This window comes from Passer domesticus, chromosome 7 (genome assembly GCF_036417665.1).
Source record: "Passer domesticus isolate bPasDom1 chromosome 7, bPasDom1.hap1, whole genome shotgun sequence".
NCBI classification, from domain to species: domain Eukaryota; kingdom Metazoa; phylum Chordata; class Aves; order Passeriformes; family Passeridae; genus Passer; species Passer domesticus.
The window spans coordinates 33,305,319-33,320,933 of record NC_087480.1 but is presented as its reverse complement, the minus strand read 5'-3'; the positions used below and the strand labels follow the sequence as shown (position 1 = coordinate 33,320,933).

Genomic DNA, 15,615 nt, shown 5'->3' with positions numbered 1-15,615 from the left:
CTGCCCAATTTCATGTATCTCTCTTATCTTGAAGTCATCCTTCAAATACTTCTTTAGAGAATCCGCAAGTGTCCCATTTCTTTCAATATATTTCTTTTACAAATGCCTTATTTGTTTTAGTGCAATTAAAGTCATGCAGCAACACCTAAAATGTGCTTATTGTGTCAAATCCTGCTTTCCTGTTTGTCCATGAAGTGGCGGAGGGTAAGAACAACAAATATGATTTGGGTTTTGTTGCAGCTGAACTATGAGAAACTGATTTCCTTCTGTCTTGTTCGTGTGCATTCAGGGGCTCTGAGTTTCATTTTTCAGTCACCCAGATTAGGTATCAGGATCCTGAAGGAAGGAACTGTGTCATCTCTTGTTCATCCTGTGCATGGAGTCCAGCTACCGGTCAGAATATTGTCTCCAGTAGCTTCTGGCTGTGCCCATGTTTTTCACCTTCCTGAGGTTCATAAATTATGTCACTAACATCCGCTCTGCACAGAATGACATTTAGAAACATGATAGAAAAGAGTGAAATGGATCTCTCAGATACCCAATGAGAAAAAGAACTAGTGAGAACAATAATGAAACATAGATAACACAACAGTTTAAAAAACTGCAAAATAATAATTCTCTATCAGATTTTTTTGAACTTTGAAAGTGTCTTTGAAAATCTTACCATACTATTGCCTGTGGAAGAACACTTCTAAAATATAGCTAGAGTCTAAGGTGTCATTCAGCTTCTCTGGAAAGTGAAACTATGTTCCTTAATCTCACTTTTTCTTGCATTACACCTTGATCCAACATCTCCCTCTCCTTCATGTCCAACACTGATACTGAGTCTTCTGTAAGTGTAGCTTTTTGTAGTTAACAGAATGTGCCTGGGAAATGGGAAAATTCAATGAAAAGGACATGAGGCTTAGCACACAAAGCTCATCTTCTCCCTCTTGCTGTCTCCTGGAACAGCTTCCTAGTATTTTAGATTGTGATGACCTGTTGTAGAGTCCACTATATTTTAGAGAACACAGAACTCTGTTTCCCTAGAGGGGTATAGATAAACTAGTCTAGAAATTTCACATGAAAAACACACACCCAGAATATTGCTGTAGGTTGGTGTCCTGCTCTTCTGCAGGGATGTGTGGAAATGACAGCTGGATCTAGTCCTTAGCACACAGGATTTTTGAGGAAACTACTGGCAAATTCCTTCCTTTATGAACCAGTGACCAGAGATTGTCATGGTAAGTCAGATTGTTTCTGTCCACAGCCCATGATGGCTGCACATTTATGGGGAGATGTGTTGGACTGGAGCATGACACAATTCCTACCTTAGAAGTATTGAAATCTTCAGTGCTTCTTAAGTGGTTTGTATAGTTTAGTTTTTAAAATATTGGCTTGGTCTGTTTTGAGAACTCCACCACAAATGCCTTCTTGTTGAATTGAGAAAATGGGACTCTTAGTAAGCTGTTACAGAGCCTGTGGTAATGGTGAGGGAGAGGATGGAATAAGCACAGAGTCTTCCCTTCCCCCCTTCCCCCCTTCCCCCCTTCCCCTTCCCTTCCCTGTAAGGTTCTTGAACCTGCTGCTTAAGTTTTCCTGCCTGGTTTGCTTCTGGAAACCACCTCTTTATCTTCACTGACATCTGTGTCCAAATCTTTTACCTTCCTTGAGATACTTCTCCAAAATCTTTTTCTCCAAACCAGGTGCTGGCCAGGCTGCCTGGGCTGTGTGTGGATATGAGCTTTGCATGGAGCAACATGGCATTTTCAGTTGCAGATAATGTGGTTCCACAGCATCCTCTCTCCCAGCTTCTTTAGCATGGAAACGTGCACATGTGCTGTGAAGGATTTAGTCTGCTGCACAAATATAACTCCCCTTGCTGCAGAACTGTGTTCAAGTGAATGCAGAACCTTAATTCCATTGCTTTTCCCCAATTTTTTCCCTTTGCTTTTTTATAGTTCAGTGCAGAAAGAAAAAATATAATTAGTTTGATTCCACAACTTGTCCTGTGGCAGCTGCCTGAAGGCCAGTACACTGGCTGTATATACATGTTACTTGTTTCCTGCTAAAAACTTACTTCAATAAACATCAAAAAATAAAGTGAGGATTTGATGGATAATCATGTTCTTATCAATGTTTCCCTTAACTTGCACTTAAGCAAGCAATCAATGTGTGCTTGTACTCAGTAGTGCCCCTCTCCACTTAGGTTTCCCCCCAAAACCCACAAATATTAAAAATCCTCACCCACCTTTGTAGAAATCTTTGTGGAACAGGTTATTCCATCTTATCTGCTTGTGCCATACCCTTGAGTCTCTTTACAGGAGTCATGTCCTGTTCTCTCATTCCTTACTGTGGCTTCAGAACCAAATCAATGCTTTCTCAGAGATTTTCTTACATGCTGAAAACTTATAGCCTGTTTTTAGATCTTCAGAACTTTTCTTATACTGCTGGCCTGGTTGGTAGTAAATGGGAAAACACGTTTATCTTCCTTGAAATGAAACTGATACTCTCTGATTATGTGCAATTTCCTGCTTTTCAGGTGCAACTTCTTTGGTTTAGCTACCAAATAGAATTCAGTCCCTTACCCTGTACAAAACCAAAGCTGTTTTGTTTTAGGAGCTTGCATGAACATCCAGGCTAAATAGGAGTGAATTCTGGTTCTGAAACTTTTATAGATGGCAAAGAATAGAGATGAGCCATGTTCTTCTTTGTTGAACTGTTGGTATTGGAGTTACTGGTCTTGTAAAGCCCTGTGAGAGGAATGTTGGTCTCATATATTTCCTTAAATACAGGAGGAAACTCATGTTTGATCACACAGGTTGGTGCCTGTGGAGCTTGTTGAGAGGGTTCTGAAGGGCTTCTCTGAGCACTTTTTTGGTCTCAATTTTCCATTGGCAAGTGAAGGGTGTTGCTGTGGGGAGAAAGAGAAGAGCTGAGGTTCCTTGCATTTGTGATGGTTCTGTGGTCTTGTTCAGAGCATGAGAGGAAGGAATGTTTGCTTTCTCATTTATATTGGAAAACAGTGGCTGTTCCAATAAAATTGAAAATGTGCATCTCATGTGTAAATGAATTTTCTTGGTTGTACTCTTCTGCTAGGGAGTTATTTCTCTTAGGTTTCTGCTGTCCCCCTTTCTCTGTGCATGGTGTAGCCTCCTGGTCTTAGTATTTATAGCTATGTCCACATCTCTTCTTTCATCTTTGGTTTGTATCTATGTTATAAAATTTTGCTTTACCTATTTTCCTCCTGATTTTTATTGCTGCCTAAGGTTTTTTTTTTTGTCTTTTCTTTTTCTCTTCTATTGTGCGAGAAGAAAATGTCTCTCACATGCCACTTCTTACAGCTTCCTGCCTTAATTTTAACTTAACTTTAGAAGACCTCTCCCCTTTGCCACTCCGTACAACCACTTCTGAAAATTCCCAGTGTGTGTCAGAAGCCACTCACTTTACCAGAATTTAGGTGCTTTTTCTAGTATCCACTTTTAGAGATGACCGTAACAATTAGATCAGAACAGTGTAGTCAGAGATTAAGTTGTGTAGGCTTTCAGAATGTGTTCATATACAAGAAATAAATATCTTCTTACCTGATCCTTGTCACACTCACACTTGCTGTAAGTACAACATTCTGATAGTTTGGCTTCTCTCTTTCTCCAACCTTCAGAAAATGTAATACTCACTTCATTACTTTTTTTTCTTTTTTGAATGCTGCAAAACCACTTGAATTTCTCAGAGACTGAAAAAATGCACCTGTTTGTGTTTCATTTAGCAAATCTTTATTTAAAAGAGTGAATGCTGCAGCAGAACTCTGTCAAGTGAGTAATGAACTAAACTTGTACCTGACTGCACCTCTGCATAGGTGATCCGGAAAGGCTGGCTCACCATCAACAACATTGGCATCATGAAAGGAGGATCCAAGGAATACTGGTTCGTGCTGACTGCAGAGAGCTTGTCCTGGTATAAAGATGATGAGGTAAGGAATGAAGAACTTTTTTTCCTATTGGGGAAAACCCCAGTATTAATACAGTGTTCTGATATCAACTTGAAATATTTAATCAGTTTATGTAGACTTGAAGGGAAAGATTGTTTTAAGATTTTAGCTGTGTTCTTTACATTTCTGGTTTGATTCATGGAGAATGCTGACTGTCTAAGACTTCTGTTGAAATGCTGATAAACAAAAATACCCGACACCACACCCTGTGTTTGTTGTTTTACTTTTTTCTTCTCTTCCTGTGATTTCCACACATTTCTTTTAAACAGGAAAAAATCCCAGATGTTTTGAAATACTCTCCTTGTTTTCCTATCCTTCCTTTGGTTGCTCTTATACATCTACTGCAAGTTGATCATAAACTGTCTGGGTAAATTTACTCCTGAAAGTAACTACAGCAACTGATTTAATGAAAACAGCTGTTCTCCAGAGGATGAAAAGCCCATCTGCAGAGTTCTCTCTAGCTGATTGGTGTGGATTTTCAGATATGACAAAAAATGCACCTTCTTGGGTGATCAGTAAATCTGACGTGAGCGATGTGGAAATAAAGAAAAGGACATCCACATTGCTCCCTTTGAATATATTGTTGGGAAGCTTGTCTGTTCTGTTTAATGACTTTTTCAACAGTGTGTGTAATGATACATTTTATCCATGACTCCAGCAGTATTTTGAAGGTTGAAACAGGATTATGTGGGCTGTCAGATCTGTGGTAAAGCCTTTGTGAGTTTTTTTTAAGGTTTGTGTTGGTATTTGTACAAAAACAGGGCTACATTTAAAAAAACCCTATTATTTCCTATTTGTGTTGTTCCCTCCCCCCCTTTTTAAAAACAAAATTTAAATGCTTTTAGTAAGAAATTATTGATTTTTAGGGTGAACCAGTTCAGTGGATGGAAGGAGCACACTTTAAATGAGTTCTAAAGCATCGCGCAACCTTTTCATCTTTTTCTAAGTAATAATCAATTACTGGTTGATCTCAAGGAAACAGGTTGGTGGGGACTGTGCAAATTCATACTCTCTTTAAACTACCATGGTGTTTTACTGCAGTGGAATCTCTGGAAACTCTGGGGAGAGGACCTGCAGTGCATAAGGCAGAGTCCTGCAAATCCTGGATGTGGAACTCCTTCAGTAATGCTGCTGGGGTGGGAACTGTGCTACTCAGAACAGGTTTTTTTCCCCCCAGTCCGTAGCCATGTCAGGATACACCTTAAGGCAGAGGGGAAAAGTAGGTTAATTTTGAGGATTTTGCCCCTTTCCCTTTTATTTAAGTTTTAAAGGGATTCAAATTTAGTGTAACAGGAAAACCAGTGCGTGTCAGGCAGAGGGGAGGAGCCAAGGGACAGGTGTCAAGAGGGGAAATTTTACTCTCAGATTGCTGAAGTAGAACTTGAAAAAAATGCAAAAGTGACTTTATGAATTTGAAAATTTGAAGCTGTTCTTTTTTGTGATCTGCCTTGAAGTTATTAGAACTGTCTTTCTTAGGTAAGATACAGGCAACTGTAGCTAAAACAAGCAATGTGACAAAACCAACACACCTGGTGTGTTTTATCTCAAGCAGTTGGAAGTGCATCCAAGATGAGCTGTGGTAATATTTTTAGGTAGTTTTGATGTTGTTTTTTTTTTAAATCTGATTTTTGTTTAGTGGGAAATATAAAAATTACTGAAAATCCTAATGGTACATCTTGTGCTGTGCAACTTTAAAAAGAAACAGTTTTGACAATCTGCTGGGGAAAGTCACTTGGGAAGCTCATGAAAGTACTCAGAAAGAAATGGCCACTGTGTCATTTCCATATGCATATTTTAAGATAATGTCTCTTAATTGCCAAACAGTTATGTTTTGAGAGTAATGAAAATGTCAGTAGTTAATTCAGGCCATGGGAGATCACTTAGGAATTTCTTAGAGTGGTAAGAAGATAATTGCACAGGATAATAGCAGAGTACTATTCCATGCTCTGCTGGTGAAAGAAGTTGCTCCTTAAGTAGAGTTTATAAAGTTATTAATTTTGTGTTTGTTTGGTTTTTGTTTTGGCTTGTTTTTTTGTTTCGGCTTTTTTGTTTTTGTTTATTTGTTTTTTGTTTTGTGTTTTAGGGTTTTTTTTTGTACTGGACCTTCTCAGTAAGACTGAAGAATCAGTCAGGCTCCTCAGCTGCTGGCTGGAGTGGCTGTGTGGGGGTGTTTCCCCCCAGTGAGCTGCAGTCTGGTGATGTGAGAAGTGATGGCTGTGTTTGTGTGTCTGGCTGTGCCCTGTGAGGTCGTGGGGAGCTCAGAGCCCCCAGCCCCTGCTCGGGCTGGCCAGGAGCCTTGTCCTGGCAGCTGGGGAAGGTGCAGGGCAGCTCTCACCTGGCGTGCCCTGCCGTGCTGAGGAGTTTGTGCCCTCTGTGCCTGTAGCCAGTGCTGCAGCAGCTGTGTACCAGAGAGCTCTGACAATGTGCTTTGCAAAGCTCCAGTGCCTGTTGGGGCCTCCAGGGCTGTGTACCCCCTCTAGTGTAAGCTGAGCCTGTTTTCTAGTCTGGAATTTGCTCTGAGATCAAAATCACTAGTGGTGGCTCGCTAGTGCCGTTAGAAGGATGTAAATTCCTTTGTGAGGTGCAGCTTTATAAGTGATAAATCCACAGTGCAATGTATTTAGAGGCAAGCTGCTATGGCAAAAGATTTCAGATTTTCCTGTATGATGTCAGTATCAGAAAAGAAACAATTGTTTTTTTTCCCACAGTTTTGTTTGTGAAACATAGACCAGGATTTTATTCCTGATGAGAGGGATTCAGTGCCTAAGAATGCAATTTTAGACTTGCAGGTTGACGTTTGAACAGTGTGCTCAGAGCAGTTACAGTATTGTTTCTGGGAGAACTGACATGGATTAGTTTCTGATCCTGCAGGCAGTTGCTTCGGTTTGTAACTTTGCTGTGTGACCAGTACCATGACTTTGTGCTTTTCTACTTTAAGACCAAGCAAGGGAAGTGCTGTGTACTGCCTTTGAGGCTGCTGTAAACAAGATCAGCACGCTCTGTGACCTCACAAATAGAGATTTATTTTGTAGAGTATTCCATGTAATCCTAGCTGAAGCATTACAAGGCACACCTACAGATACAAATCTGAGTATTTAGATCTGAGCATTTTACTTCTCAATAGTTACTGCTTTGTTAAGTAGCATTAACTAAGGTTCATTTGAGAGTCAATTTGCAAATCTGAAGTTTGTGAATTAGCCACTCCTGCATTAGGATGAAATGGACTTGGGAATGTGGAATGTCATTCTAGCTTGTGAATAAAAAACCTCTTTACTGTAAAGATATGGATGCCATTTGTAAAGTGGTGTAACATTGTTATAGTGCATGGTCATAGAATGTGATTTTATTATTCTTTCTAAAGCATCCAGAGATGTCACTGGCATTGTTGCTGTGCAAAGATGCCAAGCTGGACTCTAGGCTTAGAATTTCTAAAAATGTGAAATTTACATTGATGGGGAAAAAAATCTCCTGTAGTCTTGTTTCCAAAGAAAATATTTCCATTCTGTTTCAATAGTAAACGATATTATTGTTAACATCCAGTGATGGATGCAGTTTGTATTATAATTTCACAGTTTGTTTCTAGTTGTAAAATGATGTGAGATTTGAGAGCAAACTTACAAAAATAAGGGAGGAGGTGAGAAAATGGAAAAGGGAGAAGATCCTCTAAGATCTGATGTTGTGTATGTTTGCAGAATGAGCTTGCCACACAATCAGCTGCTCTTGGCTTCTGTGGCGAGCAGGCATGTCAGGGAGTTTTGTACAGCAGGAATTGAGCGGTGCCTGGGAAGCAAACGGGAGCACAGAACGTACAGAGGTGCCGCAGGGCTGCGGATAAATCCAACTTACTGTTAGAGAGCTCCTGAGAACAACTAGGAAAAGAGTACTATAGGAAGCACAGTAAGAATTTCAGCAGTGGGTTTTATTGTAGTTGACAGGCAGTGCTGCTTGGACTCTGGGCTTGGTGACTGACCGGCCGTCTGAGGTCCAGAGGACTCCTGGCTGGAGCTGGTGCTGCAGATGCTCTGGGCTGGCAGAGCAGGGTCCCACTGGCGGCTGTCCCTCAGGCTGGGTTGTCATGCGACTGCCTGTCTGTGCCTGCTGTACAGGTGAGAGGATGTTCTGCACAGCAAGTGTAGACAGGCAGACACATGACAACTCCGTCCAGCCAGTCCCTTGGAGCCATCGCCGCTGCTGTGCAACACTTTGTGCCAGTCCACTTTGGGGGGCGTTTGTTGGGGGGAACACACATAACAGAATTAAACTTTAAAACATTGGCAGCTGCAGAACAAGAACAGAACTTGATTTTATTCAGAAAAGAAGCTCGGTACATGAGTTATCATTGTGCTGACACACATCAGGGATGCAATTTCAACAGACTGCTCACGCTGAACATTTGGAAAGCAAAAAGAACCGAAGCCATGGTTTATTTTATATGCAATTCGTACAGGGTTTTGCCTGCACATTGTACTCACACATAGTAATTTAACCAGATGTTTTTACTCTTCATGGAAGCACAGAAATACTGAAGTTCAAGATAAAGGATATGTTTATACAGTGCATATTTTCTAGGAGCAGATAAGTACAATAATCTGGGATGTTAAAAATAAAAATCCTTCTGTATAAATGGAGGCTGCAACTTGCACATTAACCCCCTTATAGGGAATGTGCTGGAAAGAAAACTGATGGCATTTTGGATCGATTTTATATTCCTTTTAGGATTTTGGTTTACAAATATATTTATATATTTAAATTTTGCTTTGTCTCAAAATCTGTACTTTCCGACAAAATAATTTAACCTCATAAAACTTCAGTAAGTTCTTTTCAGTCAAATATAGACTATTCTAGAGATCAAAAGCATGCAAATAGCATCATTTCACATCACAAGATGTGCTGCTTTGCTGAATTCTCTCTATACACTGTCTCTATACACAGTGACTGTAATCCAACTTTGCAGTGACATTTGCAACGTTTCTGGGGTATTGTTTCAGAAGGTATAAAACCCATTGGAACCTTAAAGTGGGAAAAGAATAATTGTATTCATTTTCTCTACAGATTAAATGTTTCTGGTTTGTAATGGTGTTCTTGAATCTCTGTTGCTCGCTAGTGCCACCATAGGTAAGCAACAAAGTTGTGTTTTCAAACCCTTCTCAAACATACCCCGTTCAGAATAGCAGCCAAACAATTTTAAGTCCAGCCTGAAAACTGATTATAAATTACCAGAGATTAAAGGTGGGGATAGTGCTGAGGTTTTATATTAATCTAATAATAAGTCAATATGTAATTATTCAGGTGTTCTGTCTGTAATAATTTTGCCATAGAGAATAATATGCATTTCAGTTAATATACAAATTTACTGTACAAGTTAAGTTTATCAATTATATGAATGAAATTTTCCTTGAACCTAACAAGGTGGAATAAGATGTCTTAAATAAATGAATCAACCACAAAAAATGGCTAACTAATTCAGAGATAAAAAATTAATTCCAATACATTAAATACTTTGTCTTTATAAAATGCTTGTTTACATTTCTGTAGCTAAAAGTAAAATTTTAGGAGTATGCTTTAATTTGCCATTTCTTCCTGCCTGCTTTACCATTTTGAAGAAAAACAGAAGTGGAAAATTACAAGTATTTTTTAAAATAGATATAATACACTGATTATTTCATAGATTTAATCAGATTTAACTCCTTCATTTAATTGCTAAAGAAGTGAAAAATCTTTAGTCTAGAAGAAAATTAGGTCTGACTTTCTGTGTTATGGATCCTTGTTGAAATAACAAAGAATTGTACAGTCAAAATTGTTGGCTATAGAATGTTGGAATAGCAGAAGTATGGATTTTCTAGAATAGGTTTTCAGTTAACAACTGTCAGGGAGGTTGTGCTGGGAGGAAAATCGTAAGTGGAAACTTTGTGCCGTCTTTCTAATAACTGTACACAAGGAAAATTCATCAAAGAATCAGCAAAAAGCTTTACAGTTCGACAGAGGCAAGTTTGTCTTCCCTTCAGTTAAATCTCTGAGTGCTGCTAGACATGACTAGATTAATATCTCCACTTGATTTTTATTTAAAAACTGAAATTCCTTGAAATTGTAGTTAACTTGCTTAAAGGGCTTAAGATTTTTGTGTGCTGTGTCTGGTTGACATACTAAGCCAGTAAAGGACTTGAGAATATTTTAGAATACTCATAACAAAAAAAAAATCTCGTAATTGCCAATATTATATTTACAGAAACTTATGTTAAGGACCTGACTTTAAATATTGGTAACTTGGAAACTGAATTGAGATATGTATTCCCTCCAGTAGTGATCAGGACCCTTTATTTAAGGGAGGGCTGTTAATTTTAGATACTGCTTTGCAATGCTGTGTAAAATGCAGTACAGAACTATAGTAGAATAATTCAGGAAAGTTTCATTCTTAACTCTGGCATTTCCTGTCTTTTTGTGAGTTTAAACCTGACCCTTAATAGTATTTCAATTAATATTTTTTTTCCCCTAAATAAAGTACAGTTCAGGAGGCAAAGCCTTTTACAAGTAAAAGTAAAGTTATGCTCTTGATTAAAATGTATTATTTAAAAAACCCAACACATTGAAGTTTAGGGCTTTTCATTTCCCAATCTGCTTAACAGATTTTGATTGAAAGATTATAATGAGCAATCTATGTAGAAGCTTGGAATTTTTATGCAGGTATTTTTCCACTTTGGTTATAATATTTTCCATCTAGAAATGATACTTGGGTGGTCTGGAGGCACAATGATAGTACAGGAAGGGGGGCAAGGAGCGTGGGGCGGGTGGCAGTGTCTTCATGCTCTGAAAATACAGATGCACTAAATAGCACTGGCAGGGCTCATACAGGAGACAACATGCAGCTTAATGACAAGGCAGAAAGATGGCAAATGACATGGGTTTTCTTTAAAGTAACTATTTTTTTCACATTTGGATACTTATTTGATCTATATTTAGTTCTGTAAATAACTGACTTTCCCCCATCCTTCTCTCTCTTTTCCTGTTATTTTTAACGTTAAAAGAATAGTTAGAAAAGGTTTGAAATTTTTCTTCCTTTTCCCTATTTAATTCTTTTTTGAGTGCACTTAAATAAAATACACTCCCTAAAGATGAAAGAAAGTCTATTGTATTGAAACACTCACCTATTTAAATGTTGCTGCTGGCTTCAATGTGCATTTTATGGTAATATGTATTAGTTCATACAGCAGGCTGAAGCATTGGTATCGTCCTGGCTTTAGAGAACCCTCACCATGATTAGTATGCATTGGGTCCTGCTAATTTCTTTTTTTATTCATTACAAAAAGTAATATTTGGTGGTATTTTGGTTTCTGGTTTTTTTTTTGCTCTTGAAATATTTATATGCAGCCTGTTTGTGTTTGTTGATATGCCTGTATAAAGCATCTTGTTTTATAACTATATATTGAAATCTCTTCTCTGTGACTATGATCAACTAGAAATTGTTTCAACTAAACCAGCAGTGTTTTAAGAACCGCAGAATCATTTAATTCACTTTGAAAATGTTTAGATTACTGAGCTGAGGTTGATATACTTCCTTATTCATTGCTAACAATACAGCCTTTCTTTCCATATCTGCTGCTTTGCACTCTGCATTTCCCCCCCGCCTCCTTTCCAAGCCCCATGCCAAGGGGGCCTCCTCGATCTCAGCCTTACAGTCTAAAAATGTAACTTTGAAGAGTCATGGGTGTATGGGAGGGGAATCACTTCCTAAATCCAGAAAGGTCATTTAAAATAAAGATTAATGCAAATAGTGGACTAGAGATAAGAGAAACACTCGTTCCATATGTTTCCATCGTCCTTGCTTATTTAGCAAAAGTTAACACAGGCTATCTGCAACACTATTTTCATGGAGAGCCTATTATTCCCTGGATAACAGTATTTCCTTCCTTAATTTCTAGATCAGAATTGAAAAAAAAAAAGTAGCTTTGCAAGTAAGTATTAGAGAGAAAAAAAATTTGCAAATGATCATATTCCCCTTGAAAGCAAAACTGAGCGAGTTTCTTAACAAGATTTGGAAACAGTTTTCTACCGCTTAAGCAAAATCTAAGTCATAAAACTTTTCAGATTTGTGATGCCTAAGACAGCAATCATACGTAAAGATTGAGAAATATTAATGCCAGTTTGACTCTAGTTCCATTCCTTTAATTTCTTCCTATTGCTTCAGATTTTCTCTTAATGACCACATTTATATGTGTGTTGTGACTCCACTTTAAAGCAGAATGAGAATAAAAATTCCATCTACTCATACTATAATGGATTAAACCCCACTAAGTTAAACCTAAAAATAATCTTCTGCAAAAGAAAAGGAAGAGAGGCTGAATAACTTACAAGTGTATATATACATTAAAAAAGAGTTTTTTGATCAAAAGAAAAGTTTTGCTGGGAGGCAGAGGGAAATGGCAGTGCTAGTCCTTCCTTTGTAAGCTTTAAGGCAGCCACTCCAGGCACCATCACACCAACACTACATGACCAGTTCTCCCCCAAAAGCTCCTCTGTTGATTATCGAAGGAGCAGTGGAAAAGGCCAGCATAATATACCAATTTTTTTTTTTTAATAAAGAAAGTATAGCATGAAGGCTGTCTAAAATACAGCACACCTTCTGCAAAATCGGCTGGTTGTAATACTAATGGTTGCATATTTATGCTAATTCTTTTTACAGTACAGCTATTCCAAGCCTTCCTGGCAATAATGAGCACCATATAGGTGGGATTTTTTTCCGGTTGCAGTAGTTTGTTACTACTGTTAACTTTAGGGGAGCTGACTCTGGCGTTCGGCTGGTATCAAATTGCAGCCCAGACTTTTTGTATTATTTTGTCCGTGGGGATTTCATTCAGCCTGAGGGTTTTTTTCCCCTACCAGGACAGCTGGAAATTCACCAAGGCAAACTTCTGCATTGGTTTACAAATTCCATTTTTATCAGTGGGATTCAGGACAAAGTAACTTATCATTTTGAATGGTAGAAGAATTATCAACGATTCAAAGTACACATGAGAGCGGCAACAGTCAATCGGTCCTGATCATTCCCATGCAATATCCAGCCAGGTATCGGGTTGGAAAGCTCTTTCTTCCCTTTTATTTATTGAGTGATTTATTTTCCATCACATCCTGAACTTTAAAAGGTAATTTTTCCTGACAATCAAAGATTTTGTATTCTACATGGCAGAAGCCTAGCGTGGAGTAGTCAGTTTTTCTATGGTTTCCCTCCCAGTTTTCATTAAAACATCTAGCATAAGTTACTTGCAAAGAATTTTCAAATGCATATAAAAAACTAAGTACAGTTTTCCCAGAGGTGATATAATATATTTTACAATAATATAAAATATTATTCATGCATTCTTTTCTAGTATTTTATTACTTTAAGCAAAAATAATTTTTTAAAAATTGATCATCATATCATAGATCACAACAGGAGCTATTCAGAATACATACTTCTAGCAAGCCTAAGAAAAAAATATACTTCTTAAATATTTATACTGACAGCTTCAAGTAAAAAAAAAAATTAAATTTACCTTTTTAGTTTGTTGGGGAATAAAGCTTTATTTTAAATTAAAAAAAAATTAGTAAAAAAGAAATGACCGATTTTAGCTTTACTGTTGTACACTTCTCTAGGCAGTGTACCTCTAGGCAATATACCTCTCTCATTTCTTGCATGGCTTTTAGTGCACCATCAGAGCTCCATCTTTCTTGCAGTGATGACTGGAGGAAGGGGGGAGGGGAGTCACCTAGGTTCGCCAGGTCATAGGCCAGGTGTTCTTCCAAAGCAGGCCTTACCAGAATGTCTTCCCCGCTTTACTCTGCAGTCCTCCTTTTTCACAGTGTCCCTTAGCGTTTCTTATTCCCTAGTGTGCAAAACCTGTGAAGAAAAATACTGGATATGAGATCTGAAAGGAGCAATGAGTGTCTTCTCCTTGGCAAGAGCAACTTGCATCCCCAATAGTCCACGCCGCTGCTTTCCCTTGCCCAGTCTAACCAATGTGCAGACTACTGTACAACAGCATTGTCCTGAACAGGTAGTCTGAACACTGGGGCGACGGAGCAGGATCTCCGGACGCGTCTATTTATTTATTTTAAATCCTCTTTTAGTCTCGGGGAAAAACTGCCTTCCTGCATCACGGGTTGTGCTCGGCTCTCGCTCACACTCTGCAGCACTCACTGAAACACACTGAAGTGCTGTGATTTCCAGTCTTGACGTGGCACATTTGCAGCAGACTGGGGATCTGGCAATGAATTTAGGACCAGGAAAAGGGGGAGGGCTGGGCCTGAGAGTCCATATATGGGATGATGTCACCCTGGGGAGGTTTGGGTATGCACTGTGCCGCTGGTGAGACCGCTAGAATTGCCTGCTCTCAGACATGGGTCTGTGTATAAAATGGTACCAGATGTTTTAGTGTAATGTTAAGCAGTCATTTCATCTTCAGGCCAGATTTTTTTCTTCAACTGGGCAGGAAGTGGGCCCCAGTATGGAAAAGCTGTAAAAAGTCAAGATGTACAGTTTCACTGCAGCCAACAGAGAGCGAGTTAATGTAGATGCAGAATTTGCTCTTTTGTGAAGGCTGAAAAACAGAATTTATAAAAAGGATTCTGCTCAGGAAGCTAGTGTAATAAGCCAGTGCTTATTTTCTTTCTTTTTAATGACTCTAGTTGTGCTTTTCTATTTTGGCATTTCAGACCAAGAAAAGGGCAAATAGGTTCATTTTTTCTTGGAACTGTCAGCGGCATGCAGGCTGCCGAGACTTGAACAGTAATTAGAGTTACTTCCTGAAAGTGAAGCCCCCATGAAAAGTCTGGAGAAATGTTCTTTGTCATAGCCTCTACATGAGTAATTAGTTCCACATGTGGCCTTCCTATTTCCCTTCAGCTATTTTGGCTGGCTGGTTGAATACTTTGCTATAGCTCAAGACTTAAAGAAGCTTTAAAGTTTTCATTTCAAGCATCCACTGTGAAAATAGCTATTTCTGGTGTCATAATAAATTGCTTCTGGTAGATCAGTGCTATTAGGCCTGGCATTGTTTTTCACTGGTAACCCTGCTGGTCCCATTTTTCTTTTAATGGTGCTTGGTGGAATTATTCTGCTGAATTTTATCTTTGATGTTTACCAGATCTATTGAATTTTGCCAACTATGACTTTACCGTAGATTTTAAGATATTCTCCCCACAGGCAACCGGCCTTCTTCTACGGTAAATTTTTTTTCTTTGTTACTCATTCTCTTGAATCGAAGTGTTGTACTTAGATTGATTTTGTTGTGTGGGGTTTTTTTCTTTTTTTAATCTGCCTTAGCTCATGGTCTAACACAACAGCTGTCAGAACAAGTCAGCTCTTCTCAAGTCGAACCTGAAGGTGATTGTGTCTGGGTCTGGATATGCACTGGATGCAGTTGGTGCCAGCAGTTCTTTTTCTGCCTGGAATTCTGAGGCAAATATCAGTGTCTTGAGAGGTAGATCTCCACCAAATTCCTGGACAAGAATGTATGTAAATCTACATGTGTTCTGTGAGCTCTGGTGTCCTAAATAACTTCTGCAGGATTTGGTTCTTCCAAGGTGCCAGCAGATTCTGAGAGTCATAGCTCCTTAGAGGTGTGTACAGGGCAGGTTGCAGAACTCTCATTTCAGGGAGAATGAATGCAACAAAC

At 38.7% G+C, this 15,615-nt stretch overlaps 1 protein-coding gene across 8 annotated transcripts in view; it reads left to right on the top strand.

Annotated features, from left to right (window-relative positions):
* Positions 1 to 15,615, top strand: part of DNM3 (dynamin 3) — a 170,811-nt gene that overhangs the window by 45,616 nt on the left and 109,580 nt on the right. For 7 of the 8 annotated variants that reach the window (XM_064427548.1, XM_064427547.1, XM_064427546.1 and 4 more), the window contains one exon: positions 3,836 to 3,949. In XM_064427548.1, the coding sequence (XP_064283618.1) occupies positions 3,836 to 3,949 (114 nt within the window). Of the gene's footprint in view, positions 1 to 3,835; positions 3,950 to 9,019; positions 9,083 to 15,615 lie in introns of all 8 variants that reach the window. The other variant, XM_064427549.1, reaches the window with a different exon arrangement.